General features: G+C 38.3%; 2 protein-coding genes across 2 annotated transcripts in view; both read right to left on the reverse strand.

Moving 5' to 3' along the window:
- The window catches only part of LOC118452104 (two pore calcium channel protein 2-like), a 28,893-nt gene extending 22,142 nt beyond the window's left edge, over positions 1 to 6,751 (reverse strand). The window contains exons 1-4 of the mRNA XM_035892632.1: positions 6,673 to 6,751; positions 5,480 to 5,561; positions 3,880 to 3,965; positions 3,110 to 3,180 (exon numbers count right to left, since the gene is read on the reverse strand). Coding sequence (XP_035748525.1) covers positions 3,110 to 3,180; positions 3,880 to 3,965; positions 5,480 to 5,561; positions 6,673 to 6,728 — 295 coding nt within the window. The 5' untranslated portion in view covers positions 6,729 to 6,751. The remainder of the gene's footprint in view (positions 1 to 3,109; positions 3,181 to 3,879; positions 3,966 to 5,479; positions 5,562 to 6,672) is intronic.
- A 57-nt stretch (positions 6,752 to 6,808) lies between these two features.
- The window catches only part of LOC104124712 (glutamine-dependent NAD(+) synthetase), a 46,483-nt gene continuing 37,365 nt past the window's right edge, over positions 6,809 to 15,926 (reverse strand). The window contains exons 31-38 of the mRNA XM_035892641.1: positions 15,021 to 15,140; positions 14,654 to 14,713; positions 14,439 to 14,567; positions 13,745 to 13,794; positions 11,149 to 11,248; positions 10,095 to 10,166; positions 7,270 to 7,343; positions 6,809 to 6,896 (exon numbers count right to left, since the gene is read on the reverse strand). Coding sequence (XP_035748534.1) covers positions 6,809 to 6,896; positions 7,270 to 7,343; positions 10,095 to 10,166; positions 11,149 to 11,248; positions 13,745 to 13,794; positions 14,439 to 14,567; positions 14,654 to 14,713; positions 15,021 to 15,140 — 693 coding nt within the window. The remainder of the gene's footprint in view (positions 6,897 to 7,269; positions 7,344 to 10,094; positions 10,167 to 11,148; positions 11,249 to 13,744; positions 13,795 to 14,438; positions 14,568 to 14,653; positions 14,714 to 15,020; positions 15,141 to 15,926) is intronic.

The following is a 15,926-nucleotide window of genomic DNA, read 5'->3' on the forward strand; positions in this document are numbered from 1 at the left end:
TTAATATGCTTCACCCAAGCATCCGCAACAGCCATTGTCAGAAATATCAGCAAAGGTAAGCCTTTAGCTTGACCCCGAACTTATTTTGTTCTGTTCTTAAATCAGAACCTGTTTCAAAAGAATGGCACGAACTCTGCTACGTTATGTGCAAAATCCGTCCCAGTTGAAATGCTATGAGAATGCTTATTGCACTGATCTTTTCAGGAAAAAAAAAAAGAGACATGAAGGAATCCCTAGTTTGCAGATGCAGAGACTGAAACACAAATGGAAATCAAGCTCCGCAATACCCAGTTCCAATGAAGATTCACCTTAATTAAGCATATCAAGTACCTACAGATGAGGTTATGCACCTCTAGGACCGGAGAATAACAGAGCAGCATTCTTTAGGTCCTGCATTTTGAAACCCTGCAGTCATGTCCCATTTGCATGTAATCTCTTCCATGGGCCCAGCCTTCAACTAGTAAAGATAAAGGGAGCACAGATGCTGAGCACAAAGAGATCAGTAGCAGGGGAAGGGCAAAAACAAACCACACGAATCATTTCAACACCCCAATTATTTTCATCTTTTAAGAAGGAACTTTTTTTTTAATAATGCAAACCTCAATTTTTACCCAGTTACATACATTCACTTTCATGATTTATACAATTACTGCATATGACTTGTGGTTGTTTACATCTTTCAGTACAAGTGACATTAGGTACCACAGTTTTGTATTGAATTCTAGTTACATTTTCAGTCAATTACACAAATGTGGAAGAACAAGGCTAAGACTATTCCCTTCAGAAAGCCTTCTTCGCATTTGTCCAGAAGCAAAGATTGCATAATGAAGACTTTTGTGATGTTTATGATAATTGTACACCAATTTGTGTTGCTTTGGTAGATTGTAGTGGAATATAAGAAAAAAAAAACCAACAACAAAAAAAGAAAAACAAACATCCAAACAACTTTAAGAAACAACAAAAAAAAACTTGCAGACTGATAAGAACCAGCCAGTTACTTTTGGCAAGGCAAAGCTACTTCAAGTATTCAGAAACATGGAAGACAAAAATAATTTTTTTTTCAGTAAAAAGGTAAAACAGGCTATTTAACCCCTGTTAATAAGTGCCAATAAATTGGTGGTAGTGATTACATCATGCTAGAAGGAGCAGAAACTATCCTGGCATAAAACCGTACTGAAAAAAAACAAACTCAAATCTAGAAAAAACTGTGCTGATGCCTTTACCTACTTGCTACAACCTGTGTTCTAAGTGTATGGCTGAAAATAAGTATGATAATGCCACTGAAACCAGTGCAAGTGAGTTACTGGGTGGATTATTCTGGAGCAGAGACAGACTGAACAGAGACAAGAGCACGGCTTAAGAGGCAAGATTACAAAAGTAAAGACAGATTGCAGGAGTACCTCAGAGCTCAGTTCAGTTTTGTTCTACACATATGCAAGCTACAAAACATATTTTCTTCCACAGCACAAGGAAAATATAAGCAGAAGATAAAGAAACAGACAAGAATCACTACGCAACTTCTGAACTGTAAGACAACAAGGCAGAAATATGCTTTTGAGCTCAAATGCACCACCATGCCAGATATTTACCTCTCCCTTAAGCAGGAAAGAAAGAGAAGACAAATGATAAAAAAAACAGGAGGAAAAGTATACAGGATGACTTCTTGGCACTTCTGAGAAGTGTTTTGTTATCTAAAGAAAGGCTCAAATAACTTATAAATAATAGCAGTGTTTTATGGCCAATTACCTTCCCCAAGCCTTTGTCAATGCAGAGATGATCACAGCAACATCTATTTTGGTGACAAATGTCTTAATGACAAGGCAGCACCCCAAAAGGTAGCTTCATTTTTACATATAAAAATAGTAGTTGAGATTGATTCTATTTTTCATAGTGATTTACTAGTTATCTGACAAAGATTCAGACAAACCACCTTTTTAGAGGAATACTAAGGGATAATGAAAAGCATGTGAACATGGCTTACTGTTAATTCTCCACTTTAGATTTGTTGACCAAGTTATTTACCCAAAAAGTATTACCCGAGTGAAAGTTAGTGGTATACAACATGTGGTCATTAAGCCATAAAAGAATGTGACCTTGCAATACTGGTTGAGCACTTTCGGTTCCCACAGACTCAGATGAAAATTTGAACTGCTAAGCACTTTGATTATGCCCCATTCAACCTTTTTTTCTCCCCCCCCCCTTTAAGTGGGAGACTTGCAGTGATCATGGTGCTACATTCCGGCCAAAGTTCAATCCCCTCAGCTTTTTCATGGAACATGATACAGTGTAGAACAGGACTTGGAAGAAAGTAAAAGGAAGAGGTTCACTAAAAAGCAACATGAGAATATTTACTCTAAAGGAGAGCTCAATTTTACCACATTAAAAACCATGAGTGCAATTGCTCCATTCAAAGTTATAACTGCTCTCAAAGTTATCAGCATGATGCAACCAGCACAAACCCTTGATCGAAAACGAAGAAAAAGAGAGGATGTGTGAAGCAGGCAAACCCTGTCACTATGTTGAAATTGATTGTGCTCTGGTGTGATTGACTCCCAAAAATTTGGTAAGATATGCTGGTGTCACATTTCAATAAAAATAGTGTTTCAGCTCCGACTACAAAAAGATTAAGGATTTTGTTCTGGTCCTGCCCAATCCACTCATGAACTGCAGGGCACAGCCCTTGCCACACTCACCTACCAGAAAAGGCAGTTCCATTTTCTTGTGCTGAAAAAAGTAGCAGGCTTAGTGGTTACAAAGTCCATGTTTTAAAGTGCACTATCATTTTAAACACACTTTCCCTTCTTAAAAAAAGAAAATAAAACATTCTGATATCAACAGTTTATAAAAATAACAGCTGCAATATTCCTCTAAAATTGAAACTTAAAATCAAGTCAAATTAGCAAGATTCAAATCTTTTTCAAAAAAGAGAGATGAACCAAAAATAAAAAACCTCTTTCTGCAGAGAATTGCCAAGCAAAACCTCACATACTCTCCCCTACAAGCCTCTCTCCTAACAGCACCTCACAGAAAATCCATTCTGTTTCTTCCAGCTGACAACCTCAAGAAAATAGAGGTCTAAATAAATCAGTCCTTCCCACCAGTCACCTACATAACTGCAGGTGTGGATGCTGGTGCAGTTTTTCCGTCAACTCTTCCTCTGTAGGTTCTTCCAAAACATCTCTACAAAGAAAAAGCATGAGTTGTTAGGGGCAGCAAAGGAAGCTTCCCAGCATTTGTTTTTGCAATGCACATACAGAGATGTAACATGTGCTTGTTTGAAGAATGAAAAAAGGAATTAAAATTACAATAAGCTGATGCTCCCTAAAGATGCATCTACTTGCAAGTGATCCATCCTTTACAGATGTGTCATGGAAACCAGCAGCTGTTTTCCCATAAGAAGCAAGGAAGCAATTTCCTGCACACAGTACAACACAACTGAAGGTCAGTAGATTTGTTTTCCTGAAAAAACTCCCAAATGAGAACATGTTCCCAACGATACTATTGAATAGCCAATGTGCACCAGAAGTTCCACTTGTGCACGATCATCAAATATCAACTCACCACCCAGAATTTCATAATAAGCCAAGAACGTGCATCGCTTTCCTTATCTTCCCTTTTCTTCTCCCTCTCAGCACAGTCGTCCCCCCTTCTCCCGTTATGCCATGGCCAGAAAGCATATAAAGGTTTGGCTACAGAGTCAGCTTAGAGCAGGCCTAACTAAAGCACTTAGTGAATTTTTCCAAACTAACAGATGAAACAGTTTGCTTCGGAGGGAGGAAACACAAGAGAAGCCTTTTACCCTCTTGTAGCCAGAGCACTTTCTTTAAAACAGAAGAACATGAAAAAACTAGATCAATTATCAAGCCCAGTTCAACTCACCTGAACATTAGTTCAACTGTCCTCTGGTATTCAATATCTGAAAGAGGCTCTCGATGACAGCGACGGTCCCACTTGTGAATAAAGTTCTGAAATGTAAAAGGAACAGGAAAAAAATGTAAAGGCTACTTGCGGTGACATCAGAAAAGAGGTTATATCATGTCAATCGGTTTGTGGGTAAGGTCAGGGGGGAGGGGGTTAGGTTTGTTTTTAACACAGGGTGTCAAGAGCAGTGATTATTTAGGCATCAGCATATTTATTGGCTGCAGGTCACTATTTTATTCAAACCTGTTGTTTAGGAATGAAGTAACCCTCTCATCACACATTGCAAGAACAGTGGAGCAGAAGACAGCCTTGCTAGGACTGCCTAGCAAGGACTGCCTCCTTGAGATAACTGTGTGAACTACCCACAGGACTTCACCTGCTTTGAATTTTTTCCTCTTTAAAAACCCCACAAAATACAAACATATTTCTTGTCCAGGCATCACAGCTTAAACTCAGCTTCTGGTTTTGCCATGTTGCCTTATCCACTTTGAATTATTCTGACAAGTCGACCTAGGGAGTAGACAGACAGCTCAGGAAAAAAAAAAAAGGGAGAAAAATAGTGACATCCTGCTCTCCTGCTACAGAATGCTACATCTTGGCTCTTACAGCAGTCTTTGGCCACAGCCTTGCAGAAGTAAGCTTCCACAGTAGAAAGCTTCACAGGATTAGCCTCCGGCTAAAACAGAAAGTTGTTTCTGAACGCTCATGGGCAAGACTGAGGCTTAGCATGAGACTCATAGTTCAATTACTAAGAGTTCACTATTCTGCCTCAAGTAGTAAATTTTAATTCTCAATGTAGTCAACAACAAGAGCACCTCCAAAAGTAGTTTTCATAGCTTTAAGATGGGGTGAAGTGCCCTCTATAGGTACTCAATTTCTTCCATTACTACTAAGAGAAGTCTATGATGATTAACCTGGAGTAGATGGTTGTGATTAACGTTCCCCTCACCATCAAAAGGTATTTGGATTTACAGAGAAGTATGCATACACAAGAAGCCAGCGGAACTACATGTTCTTCACGGCATTGCTTAGGTACCTACATTTCCACAGCTTCTTTAAAAAACTCTAGAGGATGATTTCTTCAAAATAAGTAATCGGTTCCACTCTTCCAGTGCAGAACTGAATAAGGGTAGTAATATGAATTGGGGTGGGAAGAAACACAGGATAACGAAATAAAATAAAAATGTAAAATTTAAAGCACTAACTTAATTTTCTGACAAATCAAAATGCAAAAAACCTGCAGCTAATGTGTAAGAGACAAGCAGTTTTATAATACATGAAGTATTTTTGTCTTTATAGAGAGCGAGCTATAGTGAGAGATGTACACACCCAATGAAATGCAACCACGACAAAGTTGCAAATAGAATATACAATTGCCTAGGAAAAAGAAAATGCTTCCTCAACATCTCGTGGGAAGGGCAGCAAGGACAAAGATTAAGTAGGCACACGCACAAGACCAACATACTTTTCTCAGTAAGTTGTTCGGGTTCTTTTCATTTCTCACACAAATTAGAACCTGTCTTCAGGATCTAATACCAAATAAAACACACTTCCTTACCTCTAGAAGTAAAGCTACGAAGAGATTAACCCAGATGACAGAGGAGATCAACCACCAGGCTACAAAATAGATCTTTGCCCACCTGTAGATCAGATTAACAGTCAGTAAGTAAAGTAGGCAGTAAATAACCTCAGCCTGAAAATGACCAGAGAGCCATGAAATCACATTTTTCCTTGAAGTACAATACTACTACTTTCTTAATGTAAAAGGAGGTCTGGAACAAAAAAAATAAAAATAAAAAATTTTAGCCTTTCATTAAGTTAGCCAGACAGACTCGCTCCCCCCCATTTAACATACCTAATTGAACTCTGAAAGGACAGAAAAGCAGCCTAGAAGGTGTACTGGATCACAGCAAAAGATCCATCTAGGCTAGTATCCTCTGAGAATGGTCAAAAGCAGAAGTACAGGGAAGAGTGCAAAAACATGGCAAAATATTTATGATTCTACCCCCCTAAATACTCTCCTAATCTCCAACCATTTGCCATTCAGAGACTTCCTGAGCTAGAGGTAGCTTCCATTCATTGCAGATCCCAATGGATTTCTCTTCTGCAACTTGTCCAGTCCTCACCAGACCACGTTAACGACTTATCACACACAACAGGCTATAGAAGAGCATTCCACAACTTAACTACATGCTGGATCAATGGAACAGCTCAACCCAGAGGCTATCCAGTTCCTTCAAACATTCCCATAAAGTAATTAAAAACAAATGAAAGACAAGTCCAAGGTTTTAAGTTTACAAAAATTTTCTACCCACAGGGAAAAATACAGAAGCAGCCCAAAATGAATTACAGCGATTCACTAATATCCCACTTCTGTGAGACTGGCTCTACAGCGAAAGCCACCCACCCAATACATGTTGCAAGCCTGTTTATAATCCACTTAAGTCATTCACTGTTTTTTCTTTTTTTTTGAACAACACGACTGCCAAGCCAGTCTCCAGTCCCTTCTAAATGTGATCACAGATTTATGGCATCCACCAAGTATTAGATCAACCATCAAGTTACACAAGTTAAAGAACAGCCATAAAGCATTAAGTTTATTTCCTATATACCTGAATTGACCCAAAAGAAAAAGTAAGCAGCGCCCCTCTTCCCAGATGGTAGGAACTGTGCTATGTGTATAATCCCTACTCAGTTACCTTCTAAAATAGATATATATGGGCCTTTCTCAGTATTGTTACTGCTACTTACGGACTTGAATATCTTGAGAACGCTTCCAGAAAGACTTGCCAGTTGTTCACCACCATCACATCCCAGAGGGTCACTACTGCTGCCTAAATAACATAAGTAAAACAGAAGTTGAGCAGCTGTATCACACACTTAAGCCTCAGTCATCAAAGTTGTTTGGCCAATATTCCAGCTGTTCATAGGTTCCACACTGCAGAGTGCCATTATTGTATGTTGTATTGACAGCACTATAAGAGAATTACAGGCTGATGTGAGCATAGCTTTCTGTGCACTACACCTTAAAAACAAGATTCTTCCATGTGCCTTGTAGAAAGTATCTCATACAGGCAGAAAACAAAGGAAATAGTTGAAAAAGTATTTAAGCTACAGCAAGGTAAAATTTCAAGCTACAGATAAGTGTTCCTGCAACTTCAGTACAGCAAGAAGAAACATAACGAGTAACATGAAAAAAGTCTGTGTGATTTAACATTAAAAGAAGGGTGGCTCCAAGAATAAGAGGGAAAAAAAACCAACACCCACAAACAACTCAGAAGAACTGAGTTGCAAATCCTTCTGAAAATATTTTGAAAAAATTTTGAGTAGAGATGTTTAGAATGTTACCTGGTATTTCCCAAGGGAACAATAGCACCTTTAAATAGCATTATGCCAATTATAGCAAAAGCATAGAAAACCACCTAGAAGGAATATAAGCAAGTATTAGTTTTGAATATTTCTGTCACTAAATAAGAAAACAATGCAATTAACATGGAATTTGCATTAGTACCACAGTTAATTTAATTTGGTCAAGAACAATGCCTGAAGCTATTAAAGTGAAAATACTTCTCCATGTCTGTATTATTTAACTGTTTGCTCTTACTTTTTAATATTCTGTTTAACTTTCAGCTGTTAAAATGCATTAAATCATTTTACTTTATGATCTGTTTTACTTTTCTGTGTCACAGAATGCTGACATTTAACTATAAACCCTGCAGAACAGTGGCTTGAAAAACAAAACCAAAAACCAATGCCTGTATTTGCAAGGAATAATCTAAGCATCTGGCAAGCTTTCCGCTAGATTCAGTGAAAATAAGCTTTTACTAAACCTAACTGAAGGACAAAACCAAGTCACTATTTTATATTATACATCAGTAACTTATTTAAAAATGTTATATTAGTGTAAAAATAAAGGTTTCAATAACACAAAGGATTTGGAACTTCTGTCTTTTACTTGTTAGAAATGCAAACCTCTTTTTGAAGAGATACCTTTCAGAGTCTTCAACAGTTGCCTAGGGGATTTTACAATTTTTATCCTAAAAAGGTTGTTCTAGAAATAACCTACAACTTCATTCCTCTGTGTAAAGAGCCATTTGTCCTAGGATGGCTTGAAACAAGCAGACTCTTCAAACAAAATCATCATTAGTCATATTTCTGTGTTTTGCTACAAAACAGACCGAAGAGGGAAGTCTGGGAGGAGTAGAAGAGAGACTGCTCTGATCTATGAACCACAGCCCTTTGAACACTACTAGAATAAGCTCAAGTTGACATGCCACAGCCTGCCAGAAGATGGGGTATCTGTCCAGGCAATAATAAAATTAATTTTATTCTTTGAAAAAGATAGGCCCAAAACACGCACTACCAGATAAATTAGCTAATCAGCTACATTACTTTACCAGCATGTATTCCAGGCTAATGTTAGGAAAGATGTTTTGCATCAGCTGGTAATGGAGTCGGACTTCACTATGATAGAAGCTCAGTGACAGCTTCTACACAGCCTCAAGTAAAAGCAAATTAAATTAAAGTAAATAGCAAACACCATGGCAGACTTGCCTCACAATTGGTGCAAAATCACAATTCATGCTCCCGGCACTAAGGACAATCAGCAGCAGACACTTCAACCACTTCAGGAGCGTTGTGTCTTACATAAAGGGGTAGGGACAGCACATAGAAACACTAACACGTAATTCCTAAAAATAAAATCAAGCATATTACTACAGGCTCCTGCCACCTTAGCTATGTCTTTCAGGAATGAAAAGAGCTTCCAGCAGAATGCTACAGCCCAGGTGCAGCCATGCCAGTAGCGACACAGCTTTGGGGTCCTAGTGTAAAGTACAAAACAGCTCACCCCAGAATTGCTCTCTCCCAGGGCTCTGAGGTAGGGGCTCTGTCAGATGCAGCAGCAGCAGCAACGTCAATCACTACCTCCCCCATCTACCTACAATGCAACCCTACCAGACTTCTGCAGGGGTGACAAGCAAGCACGTGCTCCTTCAGCATGGTGTACGTATGTAACTACGAACTGGCAAAGTTAGCAAAACTGCAGTCAGCCTTTAGACAGCTTATTACACTGAGTAGCAAATTGAGTAATGAAGTTTCTCATTATCCAAAAGCTGTTCCCATCATATGCAAGATTGGCATTTGGGCTCCTAAGATGTACTTTCACCTGCAAAGGCTAACTTCCAAGTTCATGCACTCCCAAGGTATTTCTCAGTTTCAAGAGTAGCTTCCAATGGCAAGTGTGACTTGCACAGCACAACAAACTTGTTACCAACTTAGTTTTGCCCAAACCAGTATCTTTATTTAATACTGCAACATAAACCTTTCCAGACTGCAACTTAAGGCTCCTCCCCTACAGATAAAAGCAGCAATTAGTAATGACAAAACCCAATATTCTGGGCAAACTGCATGTTAATTATATAGACTAGAAAAACTTTTTAGACAATACCTAATACACAGTAAATCCTTGGTCTCTAACCATTACTTCAAATTATGATATCCTAAAAAAAAAAAAAAAACCAACCAAAAAAACCCCCCCCAAAACAAAACACAAACAACAACAAAAACCTACCTAGGCACTTCTTTGCTCTACCTGCAAAACATCATTGCAAAGCCAGAAGCTCAAGTTGGGAAATAGAGGGTTTATGTAATAGATATCATGCACTGTGACCCGTCCTTTAATCGCATGTTTACAGAGTATACGCTCTACACAGACACACCTCAAACAGGATGGCAGAAGCTTTTAAAATCATGTCCAAACATGCCATCTCAAGACCACCTCAACTGAAAACAATTTTAAAGTTGTTTTGCTATTTAATTTAACATAAGCAAGCCAGGGTAAGGAAAACAAGGCTACTTCTAGCATCGGATGAGTTTTTATTTGAAACTGGAATACCCAGCCTGAGGCAAGCACTCTGAGGAAGTTTCAAACAATCTTTTAAAGGCCCTCCTAAAGTAAACTGATAAATGAGGCACTGTCACTGTGTACGGCCCATAACAAAAGTGGTTTGTTGCAGCTTGGCAAGACACGTCCTGGAGAAGACTGGCTGATTAAGGTGAAACATTACTGTTCACAGTGGTTGTCAAAGAACCTTGTTTACTTTGTTTATGCCATACCCTTATTATACTGCTAATTATAAGAAAGGAAATTACAATCTTGCATCACGACTTACCACTAGGATTCCTGCAAAGGCTCTCAAGTTTTTTACCAGATCCAGCAATGTAGTAACAACCAAAGCCATGAACTAAAACAAAGCAGAATTTCATATGCATGACATTCAGCACACTTTCAATCCATATCAAATTATTTTTACTAAAAGGACAAGGCAATACCAACCAGGAAGTGAGCTATATCTAAATGCAGAATAACTTTGATATAGTAATATTTCCATGGGGCACTTAAAATAAATGAACAATGCTGTAGTCCTTTCCATACACAGACATTATGATAAGTTTTAAATATACACTGGCACTGTGACTTAAAGGGCTATATGTCTAGTGAGATTAGAACAGGGCGGGGGAGAGGGAAATTGCAAGCGCCCCACAGCTCCAGAGTGACTACTTCACATTTGATCCACATCAACTCTGGTTTACACTTTCCACTGACATTATGACCTCTGATTATATCAGGCAGATATTTATGGCTTATTGAACCAAGATACAAGTCCTGCACCTGACATTAATTTGGGTTTAGCTTTCAAGCAAATCTAAATGCGGGATTATAAAAAACAACCAAATAACTCAAAAAGTGATTTCAGATTCAAGTACACATATTCTCGTAGAAATACCCCAAATAGGAAAAGTAGAAAGAGAGATTAATTCCAAATAATCCTTTGTAGGAGCAAAATGCCTGGCAGTATCTAGTGAAAGCAAGTCATCGCCTCCCAAGTACCAAGTTCTTCAAGGATACCATGGCCACTCATCTGATTAAGACTGAAGCACTACGCAAGTTACACAAGCGTTCCTGGACATGTTTGCCCACTGTAGAATAGGAGCATCAATTGCAGTGACATCAACAGAACTTCCCTGTCACCTCAAGGGAGAAAGCCAGCTAAAGAGAGAATGAGTTTGTGAGGTGCTGTGCAATAGTCTGGACAGTTAGAGCAGTTATAATCCCACTCCAGTGCAAGAGAATTGCAATCTACTACATGTTATTCTAAAAGGCTTTAACAAAATTTATAATTCAAGCAACAAAGAAATAGGAAGTGCAGAGGGATAAACAAACACCTTCATATTAGGAATAATCCGCAGGAACCTGAACACAATTAACATGTTCACCAATCGCACCATATCCCACAGAGATAACAAGCCCATGAACTCGGGTTTCCTAGGAAAGATGGAAGAAAATAACAAATCAGAAAAACAGCCCATGACAGAAAGACACAGTCAAATCTACTGGGCTGCAGGTAACTGTAAATTCCCCACAGCTTTTGGTTAACATCCATGGCATCTTAAAAAATTTGGGGAGAAAAAACAAAACAAAATAAAAAAAAAAGGGGCGTTTTCTTTCCTCGTATAATCACTCTTTACAACCTATGACTGACTAGAACAGGGCATTCAGTTCTGGAATTGCCAATACAAGAAAGGGACAAACTGCAGCAAAATCAGCAGAGCACCAACAAGACGGTCAGGAGGTGAGGCACCTGCCCCACAAATAGAAACTGCAGGATCTGGGCTTCTTCAGCCTGGAGAACCCTGCTTCAGGAGGACTTAGCAACAGCCTTCAAATACTTACGAAATAGTCCTCAAGAAGACAGAAGCAAGGCCGTTTGGTGGAGCATAGTAGAAGGGCAAGGGATAATAGGTGTAAGATGAAACAGTGGAGGCTCACACTAGATGTAAGGAAAAACTGAAGAACTTGTCAACCATGAGAGCAGTAAGAGGCACAAGTTAGCCAGAGAGGTTGTGCAAGTCTCCGTCATGGGAAGTTTTCAAGTCTCAACCGGATAATGCTTTGAGTAACTTGGTCCAGCCTTGCTTTGAGCAGGAGGCTGGTCTAGAGACCTCTCAGGTCCCTTCCAGCCTGAATTATCCTCTACAAAAATCTTTAAACTGTAGAAGGAAGTACATTCATTTACTCTGAAATAATCTCAGCTAGAATAAACTCTAATAACTGATAAAGGAAGTGATCCATTTAGCCTGGGCTCTTTTTATGCATACAGTGCTCTTTAAAGTGCATGTTTGTACTAAAATACCCAGGTAAGTGGCCTTCCTTCTGCTGGGGGGCAGGGAGGCACCAAAGAGGGTCCTTTCAGAAAACAAAGCAGAACAAAAATACTACTCTAGCAAGATGGTTCAGGAACTTGCACAAAGATGTGCATTAATCCCTCAGGTTGTGCTTGGATGAAGGTACGCTTCAAAGAACACTAAGCTAGTAGACTGTCTTGCCAACCTTCTTCTTTATATGCATATTCCACAGGTGATATACATACACCTCAAATCTCAGCCTGAGTTTTAGCTGACTTTTACATCAGCATGCGGGACACTTCTTTGTTGGAAAGGTGGGCAGGCACTGGGGGGGCGAGAGATGTTAATGAAAAAACTGTTTGTTAACACAGATGCTAAATCATTATTTGCATGACCAATATCTTTTACTCTAATAAAAAAATAAATTATTTAAGACAACACTGCATAGAATTCACATTCTAGAATAATAGTCACATCTTAGTCCTGTCCTGAAGATGTTACATCTACAGACAAAGCATTTTCCAACAGCACACACCACGAGCAATGTCAGGACTCAGAGCGACTCATCTGGGTTATAATCCGTTGCAGTGACTGACACAAAGATCTAACAAGTACTACTAGTGCTTCAAGATACTACTGTAGTGCAAACAATCATCTACATTCAAGAATCAAGGGGCAAAAATCAAACCCAAATATAATCAATAATAAGTTAGATCAATAATTGATGCTATTAGATTGATAGCAATTAATATCCTTATGGCAACTATCACTTTTGAGTGATAGGAGTGCAATAAGTGTTCAAAAATAAACCCATTTCAAGCTGCAACATCTTCCAGGTCTCTTTACAGATACTGCTGTAACTTAAAATAACTTTGAGTGCAACATAACAAATATCCTGGAAAATTAGAAAGATTCAATGTCTTAAAAGTAAGCTTGTATAAAGAAACAAACTATCAGAATGTGTTATAAATCATGCCTGAAAGTAAGTTTCAGGAAGTCTTCCAGAAGATACTTTGCTTTTGCGTCTTTGCTTTTGACTTTTCTTGTGGTGGTAGTTTTCAATTTTTAAGAGAAAAAAAACCAATTATTTCTATGCTTTTGATAATGAAAAAAGATCAAGACAGTTATCCAAGAATCCAAGATAAGTAGTTAAAGTCCATAGGAATTTTTCTACTAAATTTTACAGCACAAAACAAAACTCAGACTTCAATCTACATACAGGGTTGAAGAGGCTTTGCCAGCTGTTTAGGAATTCATAGAATTGGGCTGATTGACAATCTGATACTGAAACATATTAGGTTAGTAGCTGGTTGTGTATGTTGTACCAAATTCCTTCCTGCACCTTTAGTAAGCATAGGTCTGCTAAGATACTATTTTACATCAGATTACAAGTAATAAAAATGCATCCTTCTCAGAACAGCTAAACAGAACTCTAAATTTTATGAAAAAAATTATTTTCTTTCACTCATCCATATTGTATGGCCTCTAGTGACTACAAGGGTGAGAAATTTTACAAGGTCTGGTAAATTATGGACCGGGCTGACAATCATAGCATAGTGACATAAGCATGTATGAACACTCCCCTGACCCACCCTAGACACTGAGCAAAGTGCAACAGGTCACAGAGATTACATACCAACCAGGATGAGGAAATCCATACACAGCAAAAGTTGCAATCTCCAAAACCTCGAGTTAGGGAAGGAAAAAAAGAAAAAGAAAGGTCAAAACCTTACTTTGCAATTCCGAGTTTCAAAAGTTACATAAGTTTCTTGACAGGAAACATTTTCAAGAGCTTTAAGATGCTAATTTGACTCACTTTAAAGCTCTGAAGTTACCATATTTGACTAGGTATTCCCCAAATTAATCCAATGTACACACATAATTCAAGGGTGACACATATACAGATATACAATGAATTACATTAGCCATGAATTTGGCCTCACCTACCATATGGGTTTCAGGCTTTTACCAAATAACAATAATAACCTTCTGCCACTTTTTTCTTTAATTCAAAAAGTAAAGCGATTTTTAGCTATGTAACAGAACTCATGATGTAACTACTCTGAATGGAGCTGAATGTTTCCAAATAACATTTAAAAGGCTGCTTATAAGAAAGCTCACCTTTCCCATCAATTTAAAAAAGCCCTCCAGAAAGGAGACCCTAAGAGAGCCATTTGCCACCAAAACATTCAAGCCACTGAAAACCATAACACTGGCTCATGCTATTTAACTCAGCATGTTAGTGTTGAATAAAAAGCAATTCCACTAGCTCTTGCAGTTCCTAACCAACCTAGTCAAATCCAGAATACAGAAGTTAACAAAAAGCTTACCAGCAAAATTACAGTCAGAAGTCCATCAAATATATTGCTTGGGTATGACAAGTATCTTTTCAAGCCCATTGCTAAGATTTTCAGCAACATTTCCAGCAGATAGTATAGGATGAAGAAGCAGTTGATAGCCTTCATCCCCCAAAATAAAAATAATTATTAGAATTATTGACACCTCAGGGAGCAGCAATAACTGTAGGAATATTGTTGCATCTTACCCCCAGGAAGAAGTCATCTCTTTCAGATGGCTGCTTATCTGCATCCATCACCAAAACCACCTTAAAAAACAAGGAATATTTTATGAATCCACAGCTTTACTGCTGCATAAACCAGATTTTTAAGCACAAGAACAAAACAGAGTCTTCTATGCTTTGCACAGATCTTTTCAAGCCTCTCAGAATATATTTTTAAACTGCAGGTATTCTCTTCTAAGACTTAGCAACAACTAAAGCACACCAAACATGAAAATCTGCTACAAAAAGTGGTTATCAAAACAGAGGCTAAAGAACCAAAACAGAACTGAAAGTTGTAGCAAGTAAAAAAAAAAAAAAACCAAACAAAAACACTCAAAAAACTTGTACTTACACAGATAGAAACAATGTTTGCAAGGGCTACAATATTCCCCAAGTAGCCAAAGTAGGGATGGCCAAAGGCAAACTGCATTTTCTGCATAAAATAGGATTGGTACTCTGGACAGGGAGGATGCTGAAAAGAACACAAAGGATTTGCTGAGACACAAAGCATAATTGTTTTAGTAATGATGCAGGAAAAACACATCCAATCTCAGATTTAAGAAACTGACATTTTCAAAGCAAAACTTCAAGGCCACGTGCTAATTTTCACATTTCAGTAAGAAGGCATTTTCAAGCTCTGGCTATTAGCAGCAAGAGATCATTTCTGATTAGCAAATGCATTGACAATTACGGCACAACACAAAGATAACGGCAAAGAATGAAGATGATCTAACCTCTCTCCAGTGCCCCAAACAGGTAAACTAAACCCCAAGCTACTAATTGTACACATTCCTTCTCAATTTCCCAACATTTCATTTCCCCTAAAAGATTCAGAAGTCTTAGTTACATGCAAACATAGAAAAGAACATTTCCTAACCCTCAAAAAGTTTGTCTTTTGGTTTTGGTTGGGTTTTTTCTTTCTTTCTCAAAGTGGAGAAGACTGCTTTCAGCACATCTTCCTCTGAACACTTAAAGAATCCACATTGCATTCTTCATTCAGGGACTGGAGAAAAGATTTTGCCCAAGCATAGTTAAGTATTACGCTGCAAAGACTAATACATAGTGGAGATGCATCGCTTTAAAATAGGACTGTCATGACAAGACAAATCCCTTGCATCATCAAACCCAATTAACTACAGAGGTACTCACTCCATCAGCACTTTTCAGAAAGTCTATGCTCTAAGTAACTCCTATTCCTTGTTTCCTGGTAATGAATCTTCCTATTAAACAAAATACACACACAGCCCTCATATATTTT

Source organism: Egretta garzetta, unplaced genomic scaffold (assembly GCF_000687185.1).
Source record: "Egretta garzetta isolate BGI_Z169 unplaced genomic scaffold, ASM68718v1 scaffold454, whole genome shotgun sequence".
In the NCBI taxonomy this organism is placed as follows: Eukaryota; Metazoa; Chordata; class Aves; order Pelecaniformes; family Ardeidae; genus Egretta; species Egretta garzetta.